Below are 26,167 nucleotides of genomic sequence, written 5' to 3' on the forward strand. Positions count from 1 at the left end.
TCAGGGTAGCCTTGAACTCATGGTGATCCTCCTATCTCTGCCTCCTGAGTGCTGGGATTAAAGGTGTGCGCCACCATGCCTGGCTCTCAGAAATCATTTGCTTGCATCTAAGAGCTTTTCAAACTCAAGTGGTTTTTCAACTTTTTCTGTGTTCTTACTGATAGATTTTTATGTTTTTGTTTTTTTTTTTTCTTTTTCTTTTTTAAGGGGTGCAGGGGATTGAATTTAGGACTTTACATACTCTAGTCAAGAGCTTTACTACTGAGCTCAGCTTCTCCTTTTGTAGTTTTTCTTTTTTTTTTTTTTTTTTTTAATTTTTTTCAAGGTAAGGTCTCACTCTAGTCCATGCTGACCTAGAGTGCTGGCCTTGAAGTCACAGTGACCCTTCTACCTCTGCCTCCCAAGGCCTGGGATTAAAGGTGATTGATGTGTACACTTGTGTTGTTGGAGGGTGGTCTCCTCACAATCATCTCTGGAAGTGCAAGTGTTTTAAATGGGACTGGCCTTGGAGAGGAGGTGATATGGATGAACAGTGCCTGGCTGAGGTGTGGCCTAAGCTGCCCTTGCCACCAGTTCCCCTGGGAGATGAGCCCCTATGGCACTGAGTCTTCAGAGGGTAGGATTACTCTAGCCTTGGGCTTGTCCTGCTCCCTGGCTGGCAACTCACCAGACAGGCAGGCAATCAGGTGGCCCTCTCCCACAGTCCTCATCGACGGCGTGGAGTGCAGCGATGTCAAGTTCTTCCAGCTGGCTGCCCAGTGGTCCTCCCATGTGAAGCACTTCCCCATCTGCATCTTTGGACACTCCAAGGCCACCTTCTAGCTCTACCCATGGAGGGAGCTGGCGCAGGACAGTGGAGGAGCTCATTTCCTGTCCTGTGTTGTCCACTGATGGAGGGCAGCTGTGTTTCTGTTAGCACTTGGTTACTACAGAGACAGACTCTTAAAAACACAAGGAAACAGTCAAGTATGAATGTGCTTACAACCCACAAACTAAGGGGAACATAGCTCCCTGTAGGGTGCCAAGTAACTTTGCTCTGCTTATTAACCAGAATGTCTGGCTGAGAGGGGAGGATGGACAGTCAAGCAAGGTACATTCTGATCTCAGGATGCCCCAGAACCACAAGCAAGAAATGGTTCTTGGCTTCATGTTATGTCCTTCCCTGAAGTCAGGACTCTGCTTCCTCAGGGAGCCTGGAGCAGGCAAGGCCTGGGAGCTTGGTAGAAAGAGGCTGAGGGTTATGAGCTTACTCAGTCCCCTAGCTAGGGACAGCAACCCCCAACACCATCCAGGCGTGGCTCCCAATAAATTCTAGCCCTGTGGTAGAGGTTTTATAGAAGCAGACCTTTCTAATGCTCTCAATATATGTGCTGACATAGCTGCCAAAAAGATGTTGCTCTCTCCTGAAGTTCCCTTGGGCTAGGAGGAGCCAGTAAGTCCCACCCATCCACCCCTTTGCTACAGTGCATACTAGACTTCTACAGATCCTGCTGCTCCCCCCCTCCCCCCCCCCCCCCCCCACTAATCCTCACAGATCCATGTGGTCCTTGAAATGTCCCAGTGTCTGTTCTGGGAAACAGGAGATGCTGCTGGGATCTGCCTGAGGCTTGCCCTGCTGTGCCCTCCTACCACTACTATGCCTGCTGGAACAGGACCATCCAGGACTAGCCATGTGGGTCTTTGGGTTGTGAACTGCTGGGGGACAGGAGATTAGGGGTGTGTGTGTGTGTGTGTGTGTGTGTGTGTGTGTGTGTGTCACGCACACATCTGTGGTACCTACAGCAAAAATGTAGCTAATGAAGGCTCCAGCAGGCTGGCCTGACTGCACGTGCCAGGCAACCCTTTCAAGGCTAGGGCCCATTCAAGCCAAGTTCTTCAGTGCCATCTGGGTCCTATCCTGGGCAGTAATCTTGTCTCAACCTCCTTCCCACCTAGCAGGAGAGGAGTATGCTAGCCTTCAGCCAGGGTCATTGACCACTTGACTACCTGGCACACCCAGACCCATGAAAGTGGGAGGCACTGCCTTGGTTCTGTTATCAACATGCTCCTCATCCATAGGCAGATCCCCTCCATCTCCTGCCCTTGGAAGCTGTGGCCCTACCGAGGACACTGGCCCACCTGGGAGTTCTGGGCTTGGTGTCCTGAGATTGAGAACTGTATGAGGCTATGCTTAGAAAACTACCAGGAGCAGGGGTAGGCTGAGTCAGAGGAGTCCTCATCTTTCCTGGGGTGAGAGGACCCATTTTTCTTTCCTGTGACATACCTGCCGAACATGGTGCATTTGTCTAAGGTGAGGACTTGGGTACAGGCCTCAGGGGCAGTCTCTAAGCACAGTGTTTGGCAGAGGTTGAGATACACTGTGAAAAGAGCTTGAAGTAAGGAGTCGGGTAACTCTGATGCTTAGAGCTCCAGAGCTTGGTTTACTTGCCCCTCCAGTTTTTCCATAGTTAACCCTTGGTAGGAAAAATTTAGCCTTTTAGACTGAAGGTCAAGGTGGCTCAAGTTCATGGCTATTTGGGCATACTCTTTCTGGGAGACCTCATCCCCTGCACATACTTCTTTGATTGGCTCCACAGCTCCAATCACACACATGCAAGGAGAGGGCAAGAACCATCTGTCCAGCAGCTAGCCCTGGGCCTGGTCTACAGAGCCTAGCATCTGAGCACCAGGTATCCACCACAAAAGGCTCTATGCCAGGTACAGACAGACCTGGGCAGCAGTCATCCCTCTCTGTGCCTCAGTTTCCCATTTCCCCTGCCTACCTCATGGAGTTGTAATGAGGATTCCTGGAAAAGCACTTTGTCCCTTTGAAGGATGACTAGAAGCCAAAGCCATCTGATAGGGCAGCAATGAGGACAGTGAAGATGGGTATGTGTTGGCCTTAACCATCAGTCACTGCTGGGCAACGCTGGGTGACACTGCGTGGGCAGGTAAAGTACTGTCCTGCTTCCAGGTTGGTCCCTGTCATCCTCTCTGACATGCTAGCCAGTGTCCTGGAGCAGACCTTAAGCAGAGCTGATGGTAGAGGAACAGATGGGGCCTAGGGCACATGTGAAGGGGCTTGTCATGCACCCTGCAGGTCTTCCTCCCAAGCGGAACACCAAGACTGCCTCTAGCCTCCACCCCAAATGAACTCATGGATATGTCCCATCACTTATAGGGCCAAGCCACTGGACTCTCATGCTCTGGAATTCCCCACACTCCTTACTGGTGAGGGGCCAACAGGGGCTGGCGGCTGGGGAGCCTGGACTTCTGCAGTCTGTCCTGTACGCTGTGATTGGTTTCTAGGGTGTGTGTGTGTGTGTTGCTAGTACTTTTAATGGAAAGCAGGATTCATGTAAATAGCTTTTTCGGGAGCAGACGTTAATCTGCTCCATGTGACCATGTGGATGATTTCAAGGTGCTGAAGCGACACTAATAAACTGACGGCACTCTGGCCGCCCACTGCTGACTTCCTCTTGGTGTGTTAGGGTCACGAGAGCGGCTCAGCACTAGAACCCAGACAAGGGCCTCGCAGAAACGCGTCGCAAGCCTCGAGGGCGGAAATGAAATTGGTGGGCGGGGCCTGAGAAACGGAAGTTCCAGCTCTGGGCGTGTGAGGTGTGTTCCTTGTCCACTTCACGGGTAGAACTCGTCCCCCCAAACCTCACTGAGTGCAAGCCATCCCCCAACTCCGCTGAGTCGGCCTGCACCCCGCCACCCTACTAGGTCGACCCTGGCCCAAATGAGTATATTCCTCTCCTGTTGGGGCTTGCGTCACGCCGGCCCCCAAAGCGCAGACCTGGGTAGCGGGTGGGATCAGGGGGCTCAGCTTGGCCTGGCGGGGTGTGTGGGTGGAGGCAGTCTCAGGGGCTGGCCAGGCTGGGAGTTCACAGCTCCTGAGAGGCAAGGTCACGGAAGGCTGAACGAGCGGCTCTGCGGGGAGGACAGGGACATACAAGGGCGGCATCTGCTTCGATTGGGGTGCTGATGGGTGGTGGTGGCCGAAGCAGGGCAGTAAGGTCACCCAGAAGGCCCCCGTCGGTGGGCTAGTGGCTGAAAGATAGCCTTAGCAGAATGTGCAATCTGATTCAGGGGTCCTGGAAGCCGGAGTAGGGTCCTCCCTCTTCCTGCACCTTCCTCCTGAGTCCCAAAGGTGTGGACTGCCGCCTGCTGGAAAGAGATGGACAGCAGGCAGCTGCGCCCCCAGAGGACACCGCAGTCGCAGCGATCGCGATCGCGTAGTCAGCCATCGACCCCTAGTGTGCCTCCAGCAGCCTGGGGACGACCCGACACTGAGAGCAACCCTCAGGAGGAAATGCAGACTCAAGACTGGGTAAGCAGAAGGTACTGCTGGAAAGCCTGCTTTAGGTGGGCTGGTTGGGAAGGAGCCTCTCGGGCCGCAGGAGGTCGCCGGATGGGACTATGAAGAAACATGCAGTTGGGGGCCCTGGCTAAGCTCCAAGGTGAATATGAACCCCCATGTTTCCCTTTGCTGGGCACAATGAAGAGGTCAGCCTCAGTATTCCTCAGTGCCTCTCACTTCTGGCTAAGGTGTCACTAGTTGGGAAGGTGAACTAAGTCCCCACCACAGGAGGGATAGCAGCTATCCCAGAAATGTGCATAGCAGCTGTGCCTGTGAGGCCCTCAGGCTGGAGCAGCACACCCTGGTCAGCAAGCAGCGAGCTCCATTTGTGACGGAGTGCTAAGGTCCCAGGAAAATCTTTGCACCCAAACTCTAGGTTCGTTTCTAGTTTTAGTCACAGAATTGAATAAAAAAGAAAGCTGAGCCGAGCATGGTGGCGCATGCCTTTAATGCTAGCACTCAGGGGAGGCAGAGGTATGAGGATCACAGTGAGGTTGAGGCCACCCTGAGACTACATAGTGAATTCTAGGTCACTTTGGGCCTGAGTGAGACCCTATCTCGAAAAACTGAAAGAAAAAAAACTCGGGACAATTATTAAATTATTATATTTATTGAGGGAAGTAGAACTAAGGAAAGAGATCCCATGTAGAGGGTCTGAGGGAAAAAGCATGGAAAGGAAAGAGAAAAGAAAATTCAAGGACCTCCTACCATGTGGGGAGCTGGAGGAGATAAAGGACCCATGCAGAGAGTAAGGGCTAGGGGGCCTTCCTGGCTGGGCCTGGGCCTGGGCCTAGCCAGGGCCAGCCCAGGCAGATAAAATGAGGAGTGCCCAGTTTATATGCCTAATGTGACTGACCAGCACTGGACATGTGAAGCTAGTCTCATGGAGACCCCATGACTCTCCTAGTCAGTCCAGAGGAACTGATTGGATTCCTTACACAGTAGGAAAGTTTGGAAGTCAGTAGCCTGTAGCTGTGGCAACAGGCTGGAGGATCAACAAAGGAAGATAAAAAGCTTGGGAGATATGCAAAACCTATTTGAGGGGGATTTTCAACACCACCAAGAATTATAGAGGTCTACCTGAAGGATGGAGAAATGATGTCTTCTGGAGAGCAATACTCAACAGGGTTCTCCAAGACATTTAACTCATAGCCCACCAATCACCATAAAGACTTAAGTGCTTGTTTTGTCTTTCAACTCCCAAGCAGCCAAAGTTCACTGGGAAAATAAGAATACCCAGCCCCAAAAAGCGGGGCATGGTGGCACACACTTTTAATCCCAGCCCTTGGGAGGCAGAGGTAGGATTGCTGTGAGCTCAAGGCCACCCTGAGACTACATAGTGAATTCCAGGTCAGCCTGGGCCAGAATGAGACCCTACCTCAAAAAACCAAAATAAAAAATAAATAAAAGGAGGAGCAGGGGTACGGAAATGTCTCACAGGTCAAAGTCATTTGTCTGCAAAGCCTCCTAGCTCAGTGTTTGATTCTCCAGTACCCATGTAAAGTCAGATGCACAATGTGGCGCATATATCTGTTGATTTGGAGCAGAAAGAGGCCCTAGCATGCCTATTCTTTTTTTCTCTCACCTCACAAATAAATATATAATTTTTTGAGGTAGGGTCTTGCTGTAGCCCAGGCTGACCTGGAATTCACTATGTAGTCTCAGGGTGGCTTCAAACTCAGCAGTCCTACAACCTCTGCCTTCCAAGTGCTGGGATTAAAGGCATGTGCCATTATGCCCAGCTATAAAAATATTTTTTAAAAAGGTTAATTATAAACCAAGGAAACTTAGTAGTTTTAGTATACTAAAAATAACCCACAGCCAGATGTGGTGGCGCATGCCTTTAATCCCAGCACTTGGGAGGCAGAGGTAGGAGGATTTCCATGAGTTCGAGGCCACCCTGAGACTACATAGTGAATTCCAGGTCAACCTGGGCCAGTGAGACCCTACCTTGAAAAACAAAACAAAACAAAAAAATAACAAACCAAAAAACTTCCAACCAATGCAATGGAGAGGTTCCCGTTTTGTTCTCTTTAATAACAGAACTATGAACTAAACTGTTCATTCTTAGAACTAAACTGTTTTGTCTAGGGCTTTATATGAGGAACACATCTCCCTGAAGACATGTTTTAAACCTACCACTACCCCTAAAATAATTTGGTGTGATCCCTATTTTTTTCTTTTTGGTGTATGTTTAGTGTGTTCATGTGTGTTTGTGTGTGCATGCACATGTGTGTAAGGCTAGAGATAGTCATCAGGTGTCCATTACTCTTTTCTGGTGTATGTTTAGTGTGTGTGTGTGTATGTGCACATCTGTGCAAGGCCAGAGGAAGTCATCAGGTGTTCTCTGTCTTTTGCCTTATTTCCTTGAGACAGGGCATCTCACTGAACCTTTTTTTTTTTTTTTTTCTCACTGTGGCCAGACTGACCTGGAATTCACTGTGTAGTCTCAGGGTGATCTTGAATTCTCAGTGATCCTCCTACCTCTGCCTCCCAGGTGCTGGGATTAAAGGTATCTACTACCACACCTGGCTCCTACTCATCCTGTTTCTACCCTCATCAGCACTGAGATTTCAGACATGTATGGCCACACCTGTTTCTTTTTTGTTTTAGTTTTTCAAGGTAGGGTCTCCCTGTAGCTCAGGCTGATCTAGAATTCACTGTGTAGTCTCAGGGTGGCCTCGAACTCTCAGATATCCTCCTACCTCTGCCTCCTGAGTTCTGGGATTAAAGGCATGAGCCACCATGCCCAGCTCTCACACCTGGGTTTTTACGTGGGAGCTGAGGATTGAACACAAGGTCTCATGCTTGTACAACAAACACTCTTATACACTAAGCCATGCCTCTAGCTGGTAATCCCTGTTTAAAAAATAATAATAAATGAGGCCGATGCAGTCTCTGTACACCAGTGTCAGCCTCGGAAGATGGATGAGGTAACAGTTGCCAGTCACCTATTGCAGAAGCAGTTTTCAAAAAATTAGTATCTCATGCAGATAACTGGGCTATTGACAGTGGCACTGTTTCTGACTGGAACATGGGCCAGACCCTGGACTCAAGAGCTATGAGCTGCCTAAGAAATCATGGCACAGCCCATACGGCAAGACAGGTTACTTTTTTTGTTGTTGTTGTTGTTTTGAGGTAGGGTTTTACTGTAGTCCAGGCTGACCTGGAATTCACTATGTAGTCTCAGGGTGGCCTTGAACTCAAGATGATCCTCCTACCTCTGCCTCCCAAGTGCTGGGATTAAAGGCATGTAACACCATGCCCAGCTGTTTTTTTTGTTTTTTGTTTTTTTTTTTAGGTAGGGTTTCACTCTAGCCCAGACTGACCTGGAATTTACTATGTAGTCTTAGGGTGGCCTTGAACTCAGAGATCCTCCTACCTCTGCCTCCTGAGTGCTGGGATTAATTGCATGTGCCACCACGCCCAGCTGTGATGACATTCTTAAGTATTTTTTCATCAGCTAAAAAGCTACAGGCAGGCATAGGTAATTTCAGTGCACTTCACATAGCTGACCTCAAATTCATGTAGATATATGTCAGAGAAGATGGCTTTTTTTTTTTCCTCCTCTCAGGAGGGGTTCACTCTAGCTAAGGCTGACCTGGAATTCACTATGTAGTATCAGGGAGGCCTCAAACACATGATGATCCTCCTACCTCTGCCTCCCAAATGCTAGGATTAAAGGCATGCACTACCATGCCCGGCTCTTGAGAAGATGGCTTTTTTAAATAAATGAGAGTTATAAATACAAAAAAAAAAAATTATAGCTGGAGAGATTGGCTTAGCGGTTAAGGCGCTTGCCTACAAAGCCAAATGACCTGTATCCAATTCCCTAGTATGCATATAAAGCCAGATGTGCAAGGTGGCCCATGCATCTGGGATTTATTTGCAGTGGCCAGAGGCCCTGGTGTGCCCATTCTCCTTTCCTCCCTCCATCTCTCTCTCAAATTAATTAATTTAAAATTTCCAGGAATTGGTCAGTGGTTAAAGACACTTGTTTGCAAAGCTTTACTCCCTGGGTTTAATACCCCAGTGCCCATATAAAGCCAGATGCACAAGGTGGCACATACATCTGGAGTCATACTCACTCTATTTCTGTTTGCCTCTTTCTTTCTGTCTTAAATAAGAAAAAAACAAACAAACAAAAATTTGGTAGGGTCTTGCTCTAGCCCGAACTGGCCTGGAATTCACTAATGTAGTCTCAGGCTGGTCTCCAACTCATGAAAATCCTCCTACTTCTGCCTCCTGAGTGCTGGGATTAAAGGCATAGGCCACCACACCTAACAAAAAATATTTTTTTTTAAATAAATTGGGCTAGAGAGATGGTTTAGTGGTTAAGGCGCTTGCCTGTGAAGCCTAAGGACTGAGGTTCGATTCTCCAGATCCCACATAAGCTGCACAAGGTGGCACAAGTGTCTGGAGTTCATTTGTGGTGGCTAGAGGCCCTGGCACACCCATTCTCATTCTCATTCTCTCTCTCTCTCTCTCTCTCTCTCAAAAATAATAAACTAATTTTAAAAATAAATTATATTAGGCCTGGTACTGAAAACCTAGTCAAAAGCCAATGGTTGGGGGGGGGGGTCATGAACCTTAGGGCAGTAACACTTTCTGGCTAAATGAATATATTATGCCCACCAAACTGCCCTGTAAGCATTTATTTTATTTATTTTCATTTTATTATTTGAGATAGAGAGAATGGGCGCACCAGGCCCTAAAGCCATTGCAAACAAACTCCAGACACATGTGTCACCTTGTGCATCTGGCTTATGTGGGACCTGAAGAATTGAACCTGGATCCTTTGGCTTTGCAAGCAAGCATCTTTACCACTAAGTCATTTCTCCAGCCACCTTAAGTACTTTTCAAATATGCTTTTACTCACTTTTTTGTTTGAGAAGCTTCTCTTTCAGATGGCAGTGACCACTGAGTGACTCAAAAGCAACCAGCCATACTGCTAAGAAGTGATAGTGGAGTGTTCAGCACTGAGACAAATCACACCTGCCAAGGCTCAGGGTCCATTGCAGAAGCAATGGCAGAGAGAATATAAGAGCCAAAGGAAGATAAGACTGTTTATGCAATCTTCCTGTCACAAGATAGCCTGGATATTCATGACCTCACAGTGCCTGACACTACCTATACAAAACCTTCACAATAAGTGGTGGCACACGCCTTTAATCCTAGCACTCTGAAGGTGAGGCAGGAGGATCGCCATGAGTTTAAGGTCAACCTGAGACAACATAGACATAGTGAATTCCAGGTCAGTCTGGGCTACAGTAAAATCCTACCTTGTATTTTCTTGGGCTATAGTGAAACCCTACCTCAAAAAAAACAAAACATCCGGGCATGTTGGCGCACACCTTTAATCTCAGCACTCGGGAGGCAGAGGTAGGAGGATCACCATGAGTTCAAGGCCACCCTGAGACTCCATAGTGAATTCCAGGTCAGCCTGGGCTAGAGTGAGACCCTACCTCAAAAAACAAAAACAAAAATATTTTTATCAACTGAGATGATTCAGTGATTAATGGTACTTTCTTGCAAAGCCTACTGGCCTAGATTCAATTCCACAGCTACTCACATAAAGCCAGATGATGGGCTCTTGTAGTGGCATGTCCCTTCCACACACACATACAAATAAATAATTAAACTATATTTTCATGAGCTGGGTGTGGTGCCACATGCCTTTAATTCCAGCACATGAGCAGCAGAGATAGGAGAATCACTGTGAATTCCAGGCCAGCCTGAGACCACAGAGGGAGTTCCAGGTCAGTGTGGGCTAGAGTGAGATCCTACCTCAAAACAAAACAAAAATTTCATGAATATTGAAAACCTTACTCTTCTTTTTTTATTGACAACTTCCATAATTGTAAATATTATCCCATGGTAATTCCCTCTATCCCCTCACTTTCCCCTTTGAAACTCCACTCTCCATCATATCCCCTCCTCCTCTCAGTCTCTTTATTTTGATGTCATGATTTTTTCCTCCTATTATGATGGTCTTGTGTAAGTAGTGTCAGGCACTGTGAGGTCATGGATATCCAGGCCATTTTTGTCTGGAGGAGAGGAGCATGTTGTAAGGAATCCTACCCTTCCTTCGGCTCTTATATTCTTCCTGCCACCTCTTCCACAGTGGACCCTGAGCCTTGGAAGGTGTGATGGAAATATTTAAGTGCTGAGCACTCCTCTGTCACATCTACTCAGCACTATGGTGCCTTCTGAGTCATCCCAAGGTCACTGCCATCTGAAAAGAAATGCTTCTCCAGGCGCCTGAGCAGGCGTGGGCTCTCTCGCAAGCCACCAAGGGGAAATCCAGTTATTAAAATTGATTACAGAAAAGAAAACCTGACAAGCTAATAACAATGGAAGAAATTGGTAGTTACCAAGAAGCTGTCATCCTTAACACCAGGCTTAGCTGGTGTCACAGGCTAAAAGAGTCCTTCCTGAAGAAGAAAAGTCTTAAGCAACATGATGGATTCAGAAGCTCATGAGAAGAGATCATGGATCCTAACATCTTCAAAACAAGAACTGTCTCCTCACATTACAAATGTTGGAGAAATGAAGCATTACTTGTATGGCTGCTGTGCAGCTTTCAACAATGTAGCAATCACATATCCCACTCAGAAGATCCTCTCTCGGTAGCAGATGTGTGGGCTCAAAACCTGGGAAGCAGTCCTTCAGTTGAGGAGGGATGGATCTCAAAACCTGTATCATGGAATCCTCCTGCCATTGATGCAGAAAACGACTACTCTGGCCCCTTATGTTTGGTCTCTATGAGGATTTATCTTGCCTTCTCCAGAAGCACATCAATGCTCCTGAGATTGTAACCTGTGGTGGCAGCAATACTTGCAGGGACAACAGAAGCCATTTTCACTGCATTGGAAAGAGTTCAGACACTGCTTCAAGATCATAAGCATCGCGACAAATTCACAAACACCAGGCTTTCCAGGTGCTGAAATGTCATGGGATCAGGGAATATTATCAAGGTTTAGTGCCTATTCTTTTCTGAAATGGATTTAGCAATGCCCTTTTCTTTGGCCTTTGAGGGCTTATTAAGGAGCATCTGCCTACGGCGATGATGCACAGTGCTCATCTGGTCAGTGACTTTATCTGTGGAGGTCTTTTGGGTGCCATGTTGGGATTCTTGTTTTTCCCAGTTAATGTTGTAAAGGCTCAAATACAGTCTCAGGTTGGTGGGGAACTTTAGTCCTTCTCCAGGGTTCTCAGAACAGTCTGGCAAGAGCAGGACAGGAAGCTGGTGAATTGAGAGGTGCTCATCTCAAAAACCATTGGACTCTGGTCTCTTGGGGAATAATCAATGCAACTTACGCGTTTTTATTAAAAGTTACATGACAGAGTCACTAGCAGAATGTGATTTATCAGCTAATTAGACCCCAAAACAATGCAATTTGGCTTTGTTCCTAATTGGCCTAAATAAATTGGTGTCATCAAGTCAGTAACTTATGGACAAAGCATCAACAAAAACAGAATGAAAGTTTTAGAAGGAAAACCAAAAGGTTTTTGTTTTAACCACTACCCAAGAGCTTTAAGGTTGCTGTCTGGTAACTACCTGTGAGTCTCAGGGCGACTGACAGCCAAGATGTGATCCCTTTTCCTCCTGGAAACAGTCTTTTGACCTTCTGCATGGAAGTGTCCTGGCCCTGCACAGCTACAGCACGTGTTCTTGGGCCCCAGGACCCATCAGGCATACTTTGTTCCTCTTACCTTGGCTTCTCTGCTTTCAGAGGCAGCTGCAGAAGGCAGTCTGTGAGATGGAGCATCTGTAGGATGAAGGAGCAGAACAGAGAAAAACCAGCTTATTAGAGATGGCATTACACAATGAGTATTGCTACTAGTCTTGGAAGAAGTGCCTTGGGTTAGTCATCTGAGTTACTTCTGTTTAGACTTGGTAGATTCAAGCAGCTAATAATAGTTTTCACTTTGCTTTAAAAAAGAAAAGAAAGAAAAGCTTCTGTAACCAAAAGTGAGAGTATCATTAACATAAGGGTATGAGCATTAAGAGAAGTGCTTTCTGGGCAGTTTGGTAAGCACAGTATATACATTTAGCCAGACACCAGCAGACATTATACCCCTAGGGCTCATGACTACCCCTGTTGTAGCTTTTCAGTATCAGGGATATATTCCCTCCCATGGAGCAGGCCTCCAGTCTAATTAGAGACTGGTTGGTTTCCCCCATAACAGATGTGCCACTATTGCACCCTTTGGCTCATTTGGCTTGGCTGGCCAAGTATAAGGCTTGCGGCGTCCACTGTTGAGCATCTTCACTGGTGACTTCTGTCTCTCCCATTGAACTGCATGCAAAATGGCTTCTTCCAGTTTTCTGTCAGCTGGTCTACATGGAGGAGGTTTTCAGCTCAGCTTCAGCAGGATTTCTCAGTGACCTTACAGCCCAAGTATGTGGAGTCTTCAGCAATAGGGTCTTACCATCTATTCCTGGTGGGAAACCAAGGGCCTTGGCAATGACCTGTAATGTTTTGGGGGCATCAGGGACCTCCTTGGCTAACAACTCACTAGAAGGTATCCCATCCCATCCCTGGCACTGAAAATTTTCTAGCAACAATCTATGGCTCTTGAGTGTTCCATTGTCCAAAAAAGTAGGTTTCCATATGACTTGTTTATATCCTCTCAGATTTTTTAAAAATATTTTTTGTTCATTTTTTATTTATTTGAGAGCGACAGACACAGAGAGAAAGACAGATAGAGGGAGAGGGAGAGAATGGGCGTGCTAGGGCTTCCAGCCACTGCAAACGAACTCCAGACACGTGCGCCCCCTTGTGCATCTGGCTAACGTGGGACCTAGGGAACCGAGCCTCGAACCAGGGTCCTTAGGCTTCACAGGCAAGCGCTTAACCACTAAGCCATCTTTCCAGCCCTCCTCTCAGATTTTGATTAGCTCTCCCTCCACCTTTCCTTTACTCAAACTGTGAAAATTTTACTCTTAATGCAAATAATATTTCTGGCAAACTACACCAACATTGCAGTTCAAAACAAACTAGGTGGGCCGGAGAGATGACTTAGCAGTTAAGGCATTTGCCTGCAAAGCCAAAGGATCCAGGTTTGATTCCCTGGGACCCATGTAAAGGCGGCACATGCATCTGGAGTTTGTTTGCAGTGGCTGGAGGTCCTGACATGCCCATTCTCTATGTCCCTCTTTCTCTCTTAAATAAATTTAAAAAAAACTAGGCATTCATTCATTATGAACTTTTTATTGACAACTTTCTTAAATATAGACAATATACTATGATCATAATCCCCCCTAAATACTCCCTCCAGTGAATCCCTTCCTTCCAACTAGTCTCTCGTCTATGTTGATGCCATCATTTCATTTTTTCCTTTCCTGTTATGCAGGTCTTGTGTAGATAGCATCAGCCACATGAGGTCATGAATATCAAGGCCATTTTATGTTTGGAAGATTGCATTGTAAGCACTCCTCCCCTTCCTCTGGTCCTTACATTCTTTCTAACACCTCTTCTGCAATGATCTCTGACCCTTGGAGGGTGTGATAGAGATGTTTTACTCCACTGTCATTTCTCAGCATGATAGTGACTTTCTAGTCACCTCAGTGGTCTCTACTGTCTGAGAAGAGAAACTTCTCTAACTAAAAGGGAGAGTAGCATATGTGTTTGGGCATAAACACAAGTGTTTAGAGGGTAGTTTAGTGAGCATAATATATCTACTTAGCCAAACAATAGTTTTCCCCTTAGATCATATGACCATCTCAGCCATAGCTTTTATTTGTTATTTGTTTATTTATTTATTTTCATTGTTTTATTTTTGAAGAGAGAGAAAGAGGCAAAGAGAGAGAGAATGGGCATGTCAGGGCCTTTCAGCCACTGGGAACAAACTACAGATGGTTATGCCCTCTTGTGCACATGTGTGACATTGCATGCTTGCATCCTGCATCCAGTAATGTGGTTGGTACCTGGGGATTCAAACTTGCGTTCTTAGACTTTGCAGGCAAGCACCTTAAGTACTAAGCCATCTGTCTAGCTCAGCCATAGGCTTTTTAAAAAAATATTTTATTAAACCGGGTGTGGTGGCGCACACCTTTAATCCCAGCACTTGGGATGCAGAGGTAGGAGGATTGCTATGAGTTTGAGGCCACCCTAAGACTACAGAGTGAATTTCAGGTCAGCCTGAGCTAGAGTGAAATCCTATCACAGCACTTAGGAGGCAGAGGTAGGAGGATCACTGTGAGTTCAAGGCCACCCTGAGACTACACAGTGAATTCCAGGTCAGCCTGGGCTAGAGCGAAACCCTACCTTGAAACCCCCCCATAAAAAAATTTTTTTGTGTGTGTGTGTATATATATATATACTTATTTATTTGACAGAGAGAGAGAGAGAGGCAGATAGAATGGTATACCAGATTAGCTCTCCCTCCACCTTTCCTTTACTCAAACTCTGAAACTCTAGCCACTGCAGATGAACTCCAGACTCATGTGCCACCCTGTATATCTGCCTTTATTTGAGTATTGGGGGATTGAACTTGGATCCTTAGGTGTTGCAGACAAGTGCCTTAACCTCTGAGCCATCTCTCCAGACCAGCAATAGGCTTTTGACTAGATTTTCAGTACCAGTCAGGAATTTCCTTCTGTGGAGCAGGCCACAAATCCAATCAGAAAGCAGATGGTTTCCCCCATAACAGACATGCATAGTTGGACTAGTTGGTACATTTTCCTTAGCTGGCTAGTGGTAAAGCTTGCAGGGTCCACTGTTGGTTAAGGCAATTGATGACATTTCTCCCCTAATAGGCCACATAGCTCTTTCCAGCATCCTGACAGCTAGTCAACGGGGAGGAGGCTTCTAGATCAACTACAGCTTGATTTCTCAGTGACCTGAAGCCTGAGCATGTTATACTGCTCATCCCTGCTTAATGTGGGAGAGTTGAAACTGGAGTATGACTGCTAGGAGGTCAGAATCACTATGTGCCATCCTGGAGTTTGGCTGTCACAGACAGCAATTTAAGTATAGTCTTGAGGGCCCAACAAAGCCCAGAAGGATAAATAAAAGGATCGCCTACCTAGAGGTATCATAGGAAAACTGTAGAATGACAGAGATACTGAAAGCTCTCAGAAGCACTGGAAGGAGCCACAGAGAGGTCATAGGTACCACCTTACCCACAGCTCTAGAGGTTTGTTCCAGATAAGGGCAGCACACTTGCTAAGAAGAAACAGTCAACCTTTTTGTATATTTTTCTGTAGCCCAAGCCGACCTGAAACTCACTCTGTAGCCCAGGCTGGCCTTGAATTCATAGCAATCCGTCTATCTCGGCCTCCCACCTATTTGTTTCTGAGACTTTGAGACTAAGCTGGCCTCAAATTTATAATTCTTCTACCTCTGCTCCAATTGCTAGAATCATAGTTATCTGCCACACTAAGCATTAAGTTAACTTTTTTAGTTGTTTGTTTTTTGAGGTATGGTCTCACTCTAGCCCAGGCTGATCTGGAATTCACTATGTAGTCTTAGGGTGGCCTTGAACTCATGGTGATCCTCCTATGTCTGCCTCCAGAATGCTGAGATTAAAGGTGTGTGCCACCAAACCCGGCACAACAGTCAACTTTTAATTTTATGCTCAGTAGGGGAAAAAAAGTTAGAATACTAGGGATGTAGTTCAGTGGATAGGGTGCCTGTCTAGCATGCACCAAGTCCTGAGCCTGGTCCCTAGTACTACATAAACTAGGGGTGGTGGCACACACCTGTAATTCCAGCACTCAGGAGGCAGAGACAGAAGGATTAGAAGTGCAAGGCCATCTCCACAACATAATGAATTGGAGGCCATCCTGAGATTGTGGGAAGGGTCGGGGGAGGGAGTGTGGGTGGATAGAAATTAAAAGAATTTGTCCATCTCAGGTGTGGATGAAGCTGGGTGTGGTAGTTCACACCTTTAATTCCAGCACTCAGGAGGCAGAGGTAGGAGGATTGCTGTGAATTCCAGGCCACCAAGAGACTACAGAATGAATTCCAGATCAGCCTGGGCTAGAGTAAGACCATACCTCAGGGGGAGGGTGGGGGGGTGGAGAGGGGTGGGAAGGATGGACAAGAAGCAGCTAGGCAGGCAAACTGGAAGCAACACTGATAAGTGCAGCAGTCTTGGAGCTCTAGGATGGAATCCCAGTGCAGCTGCCACAGATAATTATGAGGTTGGTGCCTGAGTGGAACTAAAGTGCTCCAAGTTCCTTGTATCATTTGTGAACAGGATAGAGTCGGTTGTCAACACTGAATAGATTGTGTGTGCACTGGTTGCACCAAAAAGTAGAAATAACTGTGTCCTAGCAAGAGAAGAGAAGACAAGATAAGGCAACATAGGAAGTCCTTAACCACTAAGCCATCTCTCCAGTCTAAAAAATAGTGTGTATATATACATATATAATTTATACATACATATTTTAATTTATTTGAGAGAGAAAGACAAAGGGAGAGATAGAGAGAATGGATGAGATAGGGCCTCTAGCCACTGCAAATGAACTCCAGACGCATGTGCCACCTTGTGCATCTGGCTTATGTTGGTCCTGGGAATTGATCTGAGGTCCTGTGGCTTTTCAGGCAAGCGCCTTAACAGCTAAGCCATCTCTCCAGCCCCTGAAAATATTTTATTATTGTTTACTTGTTTGAGAGAAAGAGACGGAGAAAGAGAATGGGTGTGCCAGGGCCTCCAGCCACTGCAGACAAACTCCAGACGCATGTGCCCCCTTGTGCATCTGGCTTACATGGGTCCTGGAGAATCAAACCAGGGTCCTTAGGCTTCGCAGACAAATGCCTTAACCGCTAAGCCATCTCTCCAGCCCGCTGAAAAATATTTTTAAAACAACAAAAATTGGCTGGGTGTGGTGGCACATGCCTTTAATCCCAGCACTTGGGAGGTGGAGGTAGGAGGATTGCCATGAGTTTGAGGCCAGCCTGAGACTTCATAGTGAATTCCAGGTCAGTCTGGGCCACAGCGAGACCCTACCTCAAAAAACAAACAAACAAAACAAAAAAAGAAATGGAAGAAGCCTGACAGATTTTTAAACTAGGGCACAAGATGTTAAGTCTGGCAGAAAATACAATATTTCTATAATTTTAAAGTTTACACCGGGTGTGGTGGCACACACCTTTAATCCCAGTGCTTGGGAGGCAGAGGTAGGAGGATCATGAGTTCAAGGTCACCCTTGAGACTACCTAGTGAATTCCAGGTCAGCCTGGACTAGAGAGACCCTACCTCGAAAACAAAAACAAGAAAGAAAGAAACAAACAAACAAAGAAAGAAGGAAGGAAAGAAAGAAAGATGGAAGGAAGAGAGAGAGAGAAAGATGTTTAAAATGAGGATGCTGGCATTGTAGCACACACCTGTGATTATGAGTTTGAGGCCAGCCTGACTGATCTACATGCCAGGATCTTGTCTGAAAAACAAAACAGCAATGAGTAAAATATCCTGAAAGCTGAGTTGGAGTGATGTATCAGTAGATGAAATGCTTACTACACAATTTTGAGTTCCTGAGTTCAGATCTCCAGGCCCCATGTGGAAGCCAGAAGCTATGGTTTCTGTAATCCCAGGGCACCTATGGTGAGAAGCAAAGTAAAGACACAAGGACTCTTCAGAAGTTCGTGAAGAGATCAGTGAACAACAATGAGAGACTCTGCTTCAAAAAAGGTAGAAGGAGGGGCTGGAGAAATGGCTTAGAGGTTAAGATGCTTGCCTGGGAAGCCTAAGGACCTAGGTGCCATTCCCCAGTACCCACTTAAGCCAGATGCACAAGGTGACACATGCATCTATAGTTTGTTTGCAGTGACTAGAAACTCTGCTCTCTCTCTCTCTCAAATAAGTAAATAAAATATAATAAAAAAGGTAGTCAGCAAGGACCTACTGAAAGTTGTCCTCTCAACTCCATACATATGCTGTGACACATGCATATGCACACACACAATCACACACACACACACAATTTTTTTTTGTTGTTTTTCAAGGGTCTCGCTCTAGCCTAGGCTGACCTGGCATTCACTATTTCAACACAAAAAACACTGCTCTCATCTCAAAGGGGATAAGAGATTATTCTGGAGCCAAATATGAATGACCATGGCCAGGGAACACAGATTTTAGTTAACTCAAATTCCATGTTCCAATATGTTAACAATTTCCATCTGACCATCAGGTAGGTGAGTTATAGTAAATTGAGAACTCTCCACCATTGGCTTCAGATGTTATCTGATAACATTCTTAGCCCTTGGGTGGGTGGAAGCTGGGTCTGTTCTTACATTTCAAAAGGATCACATCTGATCAATTGATAGTCGCCAGGATGTTAGTTCAGTCACAGAAGTGGCTATTAAAGGAGCTAAAGATAGCCCAAGGTAATTTGGCTCTGACTTGCAACATTCCATCTCTCTGTGATCACAGGAGCTTTATCAGTCCATTCAGACTTATCTGAGGGATGCAGCACTTCCTGGGAACTTCAGCTCACACCACATAGTCTCAGGGTAGCCTCAAACTCTATGCAGTCTGCCTCCTGAGTGCTTGGGTTAAAAATGTGCACCTCAGCCAAGTGTGGTGGCGCACGCCTTTAATCCCAGCACTTGGGAGGCAGAGGTAAGAAGATTGCCATGAGTTCGAGGCCACCCTGAGAATACATAGTGAATTCCAGGTCAGCCTGAGCTAGAGCGAGACCCTACCTTGAAAAAAAAAAATTAAAGTGTGCACAACCATGCCCGGCTAAAATTATTATTTTTAAAATGATGAATTAGGGGCTGGGACTATAGGTCAGTGATAGAATACTTGCCTAACATGTATGAGATCCTGCATTTGATCCTTAGCTCATAAAAGAAACAAACTGAAGAATGGGTAATCTGGGGATTTTCCATTCCCAAAGAAGCAGCTAAATGAACACCAAACAAGAGGAAACTAGCAAAAATGATGAAGACGAGTATAGAGGATCCAATGAGTGTGTAAGGAAAGAGTAACACTGTTCAATTGGTTTTTCAAGGAATTCATTTATGATCCTTGTTCACTATTTTTTCTTTCATTCATTCACTGATCTGATTCCTGATTCATTCACTTATTTCCTAATCCCTTCTTTAAACTGCTGGTTATTATTTTTGTTGTTCTTTTTCCAGCTTCTTAGCCGATTTCCTTGGGAATTGTTTTGGGCGTTACTTATTTGGACTGTATTGTGCTTTAAGCTATAGATTGTCTTCAGAGGACACAGGTCACTGCTCATCTATAGAGAGGATTGATGTGTCCTGTTTATGTAAATAAATTCACATTTCAGTATTGATTTTCTTTTTCACTAAAGCATCAATTAAAAGGATGGTTGGGCCAGGTGTGGTGGTGCATGCCTTTAGCCCCAGCACTCAGGTGACAGAGGTAGGAGCTTTTGTAGTGAATTCCAGGTCAGCCTGGGCTAGAGCGAGACGCTACCTTAAAAAAAAAAAAAAAGTTCCATTTGTATCACTGTGTAGTAACAGGCTTGTGTGTTACAGGGATCTGTTAATACATTCATGTACAGTGTGGGGCAGTGGTCCCAAAGGTCTGCTGTCAGCTCTCTTGTAGGTGGTCATGTCAACATGTGATGATAGAATGTGCACATGTGGCTAACGCTGTTTTCCTCTTACTCCTCAATTTTAGATTTAACTCGCAGCCAAAAAAAAACTGAGGAATTAGCACCCTGCCTCCTCCTGTGCAGTCTTCCTTTCTCCACCCTCCCATGTAGTTCTGTCATATGCCTTGGATCTGCTTCCAGTGTCAGCTGTGATGTGGTTAGTGTTGCCATAGCTGAGGGATGACATGCTGGGATGTTTCTTTTCTCATACAGCTTTGTTTTAACTTGGCAATAATAACTGTCTCTTTTCTGCTTCCTCTTCTTCCTCTCCACTTCCTCTCTTTTCCATCTTTTACAATTAATTATCTTTTCTGGAACCTTCCATCACATATTTGTTTCTTCTGACAAATGGACAAGCATATTGAGTCATGTAAGACTTTTTCTCCTGGACTGTGGCCCTCCCGAAGCCCTGGCCTGCCTTCTTCATTTGGTCTGCTACCCTCAGAGCCATATGCAAGTCTCTCCTGTCTGTCTCTGATTCTTTGAATTCTGTGTCCTTGGTTTTTTTATTTCTCTCTTTACTCCCAGAGCATCTCATCTGACAACTTCCTCCAGAAAGATTTACAGGATGTTAAGGTTATTGAGACTTTAAAGACTGAAAGGATGTGAAAATATCTTTATATACTTGTACGATGATTTGCTTAGGAAAAATTTTAGGAAGAATTTTCTTTCAGGCCTTTTTTAAAGACCTCACCTATCAGTTTCCACTGCTACGATGTGACAGTGGGCTTCTGATGCTTTGTGCAAGCCCTATTTTTTCAATTTTAATTTTACTTATTTATCTGTGTATGTGTGAAATGGGGTGCTAGGGGTTCAGGAAGGTCTTGAACCCCAAACCTTGGGTTCGAGTCTACTTTTAACCAAAGAACTGAATAAAATAAGACTGAGGATAAGTAATAAATTATTATACTTATTTAAGGAAATACATAACCAAGGGAAGGAAAATAAATATACCAACATGGCTTGAGAGCCCACATGGTATGCCTGGAAAAACTATGGAGAGGACAGAAAAGAAAGCATGAAGAACTGCCATGTGGAGAGCAGGAGGGGAAAGAGCCCATGTGGGAAGTAGGGTTAGGAAGTTTTCTTCTCCGCTTGGCCAGAGGCTGCATAGGAGAAACTCACAAGAAGCTGGAGGTTCACAAGTGGTCAGGCAGCCCAGAGACCTTGCCCTTCCCCCACAAAAATATGTTTATAACCTTATGGTGGTAGGCCCTACCTTCTGGCTCAGGTGAGCGGAGGGACAGCTGATTGGTCTGGGTCTAGGGCTGTCTCTGGTAGAAGCTAGCCATGAAGCCAAGTTCTGGGGGCTGAACTTGACCACAATATTAGGACCAGATTTGAATCCTAGCAAAAACCTCCCTGCCAGGAGGGGCCCAGGTTGCTTGTGGAAAAATAGATCTAGGGAAGAGATAAGAAGTGAGATCATACTTTGATCTCTAGCGAAGTACAGACTGCAAGGATAGGCCCAAAGAAAGAGGCCCTGCTTCTTATTTTCAGGGGCCCAGTCACCCTAACCGCCTAACAAAACTAACTCCCTCTCATGTGTGTATGGACATGTGTGCCACAGTGTGTGTGTGGAGGTCAGAGGACAACTTGGAAGTGTCTGTGCTCTATCTTCTTTGAGACAGGGTCTCTTGCCACTTCAAACAATCTGCCAGACTACAAATGATATCATACCAATTGGCCTGAGAGCTTTGGCATCTTAGCTTTGCATAGATTCATGTGCTATTTTGTACTTGGTTTTATGTGGGTACTGGGAAATTGAACCCAGACTGACAGGCTTTGCAAACAAGTGCCTTTAACCACTGAACCATCTCCCCAGATGCCATGCTCTGGTTTTGAGTGTGGTGTTTGAGATCAAACCCAAGGCCTTAACCATGCTAGGCAAGCATGCTACCATCAAGCTACAATCCATCCCTTGGTGCCATTTTAATCTTGGAAAGTACTTTAACTGCCCCTGTGCTGCTTTTCCCTTTTTTTTTTTTTTTTTTTTCCTTAGAGGCAGGGTTTCACTGTAGTCCAGGAATTCACTAAGTAGTCTCAGTTGGCCTCTAACTCATAGGGATCCTCCTACCTCTGCCTCTCAAGCGCTGGGATTAAAGGTGTGTGCCACCATGCATGGCCAACCTGTGCTTATTTCTTAAGGCTGAATAATGTTCCATTGTCTGGGCAGAACACATGTTGCTTCTCCATCCCTCAAGTACTTGGGTTGTTTTGATTGTGGAAATAACGCTGCTGTGGACAACATGAGTGTCCAATTCCCAAGTCCCTGACTTCAGTTTTTTTGGGTATGTTGCAGAAGTGGAAGGGCTGGGTAAAATGTTATTTTATCTCTTATGATTCAGTTGGAGTTATCTCATCCCTCACTTTTGGCCTAGCCTCCTGGAAGGCAGCAGGATGTTCCCCTAAGCAGGGCAATGTCTAGAGGGCCTTCAATAGATAGTACATCTAGGCAGTGCCCCTACAGGCTGCTTTGGTGCTCGCTGTCTCTCTCTCTCTCTCTTTTTTTTTTTTTGAGGTAGGGTTTCACTCTAGCTCAGGCTGACCAGGAATCCACTATGCAGTCTCAGGGTAGCCTTGAACTCATGGTGATCTTCCTACCTCCGCTTCCCAAGTGCTGGAATTAAAGGTATGTGCCACCACGCCTGGCTCGCTCGCTCGCTCGCTTGCGCTCTCTCGCTCTCTCTCTCTCTCTCTCTCTCTCTCTCTCTCTCTCTTTGGTTGGTTTTTCAAGGCAGGGTTTCACTGTAGCCCAGGCTGACCTGGAATTCACTATGTAGTCTCAGGGTGGCCTTGAACTCACGGAGATCCTCTTACCTCTGCCTCCCAAGTGCTGGGATTAAAGGCATGCGATGCGCCACCACTCCTGGCACCATTTTATTTTTTGTCGGTGTTGGGGTTAGAGCCCAGTGTTTAGGATCACTTTAGAAGCTTGGACAGCAAGGATGCTGGCTGGGGGCTGACATTTAAGACCCTTCTTGCTGGGGACACACAACAACTGGTTCCTTTGTCCCGTTCTTAGAGGGCTTGGTCCACAGCGGTCGTACCCTTGCAGCCGCGCTGATCCCGGAGCACCCAGGGATCGGTGGCGGAATGCAGCACGTTCTCCGGAGCCTGCCTGCGCTGGAGCCCGCGAGGCCAGGTCAGGTCCGTATTACTGAGGAAGGCGTGGCGTCTGCCGGGCACGACCCGCGGTCTGGTTCTGTCCCCGCAGGTGAGCGAGCCCCCAGAGCGCAGGCGTTCGGGCCGCCGCTGGAGCATCAGCATCGACGAGCGCAGGCGGCTGGCGGCGCTGCGCGGGCAGCCGAGGCGGGACTCCTCTGGGACCCCGTCCCCCAGGCCGGTGCGTGGCAGGCTCCGGGCGCGCGGGCGGGAGCCTCCCCTCCTCCCCTACCCTCCCTCCCTGCCTGTCTGCGAGGCCCCTGACGTCGCTGTCGCCTACAGGACATCACGCAGATGGTGGCAGAGCTGGTGTCTGAGGATGTGGACAGGGACGTGCTCCTCCCCCGCCCGCTGAGGTCCGCTGCCTCCACCAACGCCTTCCAAGACTTCCTGGCTCGGAGCACGCCCTTCTGGCAGAGCTCTACTTTTGAGGCCCAGACCTCGAGGTCACCCCCTTCCTAAGACCTTCCTAAGAGCCCGGCTTAACCTAGCTATCTGTCGTACAGTGCTTTCCTTGGGGACCTCCACATACTCTTCATGTCCCATCAGGGGGTCAATAACCCACTCTCTGGAGATAAGCAGGACCGGGTGGAGATTTCAGGACTCCTAAGGCACTGGTTGGGGTACGGAGTGCCCGGGGAGGGGGTAACCCAGTCCAGCCTGAGGCTGCCACTGGAGAGGGAGGGGCAGAGCCTTCCCCGAAAGCCCGCATTCTGTGCCACCCATGCCACGTGTTTTACTGGGGAGGTGGGATTCTCACACAAACACTGGCTCATAACCTAATGATTGGCTGGCCCCACCAGGGGCGAGGCTGGAGAACTGAGCCGCTTTCTACGAAGGTGGTGAGAGGCACCCAGGAGGACCTTCTGACAGCCATTTGAGCCAATAGAGGCTGCGTAGGGACAACTGGAGTGAGGCACTGGACAGAGGGATGTGGTACTGGTTTCATCCTGGATACTGGACTTGGTGAAGGAGGGAGGGCTAGGAAGGTAGTGTGCAGAGGGGGTCAAGGGTGTGTGAGGAGCATTGGCCTACAGCCATGTCTACCTCTGTTTGAAAATTGGGGGCCTGAAAAAGGGTTCTAAGCTGGTGTGACAACACATGCTACATTTGGGGGAGATTAATCTAGAAGGATTAGAATGGAAGACAGGAAAAGGAGGGTGGTGACCTCAGCCCTGACAGGGTAGCAGTGTGGGGGAGTGTCTTGGACTGTTAGGGTGGACCAGGCTTCTCTGTGGCTGTTGCTGGGTGGAGGAGTCTTTTTTTAATTATTTTTTTTTTATTGACAACTTCCATAACTGTAGACAATAACCCCTGGTAATTCCTTCCTTCCCCCTACTTTCTCCTTTGAAACTCCATTCTTCATCATATTCCCTCCCCCTCTTAATCAGTCTTCTATTTTGATGTCATGATCTTTTCCTCCTTTCCTGATAGAGGAGTCTTTTAATCAAGAGGAAGTGATATATCTGAGACCCTAGTGAGGGCAGGAATCAGGCCTGTGCTACCAGATGTGTCTGGCAGGAACCAGCCAGGTGGTAGTGCTGTCCCCCATCTGGCTCCCTCCCTCCTTTCCCACCTATCTTCCTCCTCCAAGACACCTGCTTAGATCACCCAGCTGGACAACCCCTCTCAGTTCCCTCTAGTGTGTGCTGAATGTCATTTTTGTCCAGTCTAGGAGTCTTCACATTTGTAAGGATACTAAGAGTTGAGGGAGGGTAGGCCATGGAGCCACAAGGACTGGAACAGGAGTTAGTCTTTAGGAGTGGGGTTTGGCTAAGGCCCTGAAGAACACCACTGTCCCTACCCTGACTCAGAGGCTCCGAAAATGACCTAGAGGATGAGTTTCTCTGGGTAGAGCCCCACACAGTGTGCGGAAAGGTGAAGTGCCATGTACTCTGTGGTTCTCAGCTCTGCGTGGCTTTAAAGGACTCTGTCGTAAGTTGACAAAGCTCCTTTTGACCCTTGTTCTCTTTTTATTTACTTATTTATTTATTTGGTTTTACTAGATAGGGTCTCACTGTAGCCCAGGCTGACCTGGAATTCACTATGTAGTCTCAGGGTGGCCTCGAACGCACAGTGATCCTCCTACCTCTGCCTCCCAAGTGCTGGGATTAAAGACGTGCACTACCATGCCTGGCTCTGGCATTTTTAAAAAAGTATATTTTGGGCTGAAGAGATGGCTTAGCAGTTAAGCACTTGCCTGTGAAGCCTAAGGACCCCAGTTTGAGGTTCGATTCCCCAGGACCCACATTAGCCAGATGCACAAGGGGGCACACACATCTGGAGTTCATTTGCAGTGGCTAGAGGCCCTGGTGCACTCATTCTCTCTCTCTCTGCCTCTTTCTCATTCTGTCACTTCCAAATAAATAAATAACAAATTTTAAAGAGTATATTTTATTTATTTGAGAGACAGAGGCAGAGAGAGAGAGAAAAGAGAGGGAGAGAATAGACAGGCCAGGGCCTCTAGCCACTGCAAATGAACTCCAGATGCATGCGCCCCCTTGTGCATCTGGCTTACGTGGGCCTTGGAGATTTGAACTGGGGTGATTTGGCTTTGTAGACAAGCACCTTAACCACTAAGCCAGCTCTCCAGCTCTTGACCCTTGTTCTCTTACCTGGATGTCTCCCGAGGCTGCAACCAGATGGAGGGATATATTGAGGTGGCCAGCTTGGTCCTCTGTAGGGGTTTCCTTGGAATCTTCCTGATCACAGGTGTCAGGCTGAGGTCCTGAGTTGATCCTGGTCCACTGACTAATTGTTGTGGCAAGTGTGGTCACAGGGCCAGCAAGTTCAGTACAGCAAGGACCCTGAGCTTGGAGGAGTGACAGTGCCACACTAGGGCCAGACATTAGTTTTAGTGGCTGCTGTAAACTGATTGACACTAGTGTTTTATGTTGGGTTTTTTTTTTTTTTTTTTTGAAGTAGGGTCTCACTGTAGCCCAGGCTGACCTCGAACTCATGGCAATCCTATCTCTGCCTCCCAAGTGCTGGGATTAAAGACGTGTGCCACCACACTCTGCTGTTTTAGTATATTAAAAGAGCACATCAGGGCTGGAGAGATGGCTTGGCGGTTA

General features: G+C 46.9%; 2 protein-coding genes and 1 pseudogene across 7 annotated transcripts in view; all 3 read left to right on the forward strand.

Annotated features, from left to right (window-relative positions):
• The window catches only part of Pacs2 (phosphofurin acidic cluster sorting protein 2), a 97,094-nt gene extending 93,643 nt beyond the window's left edge, over positions 1-3,451 (forward strand). For all 6 annotated transcript variants that reach the window (XM_045153982.1, XM_045153983.1, XM_045153984.1 and 3 more), the window contains exon 24: positions 704-3,451. In XM_045153982.1, coding sequence (XP_045009917.1) covers positions 704-822 — 119 coding nt within the window. In that variant the 3' untranslated portion in view covers positions 823-3,451. The remainder of the gene's footprint in view (positions 1-703) is intronic.
• A 38-nt stretch (positions 3,452-3,489) lies between these two features.
• Positions 3,490-25,016, forward strand: Tex22 (testis expressed 22). Its single transcript, XM_004665658.2, has 3 exons — positions 3,490-4,315; positions 23,146-23,274; positions 23,376-25,016. Exons 1-3 carry the CDS (start codon positions 4,163-4,165, stop codon positions 23,553-23,555), a joined length of 462 nt encoding a protein of 153 aa, XP_004665715.1. The 5' UTR covers positions 3,490-4,162; the 3' UTR covers positions 23,556-25,016.
• Positions 10,805-11,345, forward strand: LOC105944572 (annotated as a pseudogene).
• Positions 25,017-26,167: the final 1,151 nt, after the last annotated feature.

The sequence above is a fragment of the Jaculus jaculus genome, chromosome 7 (assembly GCF_020740685.1).
Source record: "Jaculus jaculus isolate mJacJac1 chromosome 7, mJacJac1.mat.Y.cur, whole genome shotgun sequence".
Lineage (NCBI taxonomy): Eukaryota > Metazoa > Chordata > Mammalia > Rodentia > Dipodidae > Jaculus > Jaculus jaculus.

What these genes read in the sequence shown, in the direction of transcription:
- Tex22 (XM_004665658.2), top strand. Translation starts at nt 4,163, where the DNA reads ATGGACAGCAGGCAGCTGCGCCCCCAGAGGACACCGCAGTCGCAGCGA. An exon ending in AAATGCAGACTCAAGACTGG is followed by an intron (nt 4,316 to 23,145) that starts GTAAGCAGAAGG and finishes CTGTCCCCGCAG; the next exon opens with GTGAGCGAGCCCCCAGAGCG. An exon ending in GGACCCCGTCCCCCAGGCCG is followed by an intron (nt 23,275 to 23,375) that starts GTGCGTGGCAGG and finishes TGTCGCCTACAG; the next exon opens with GACATCACGCAGATGGTGGC.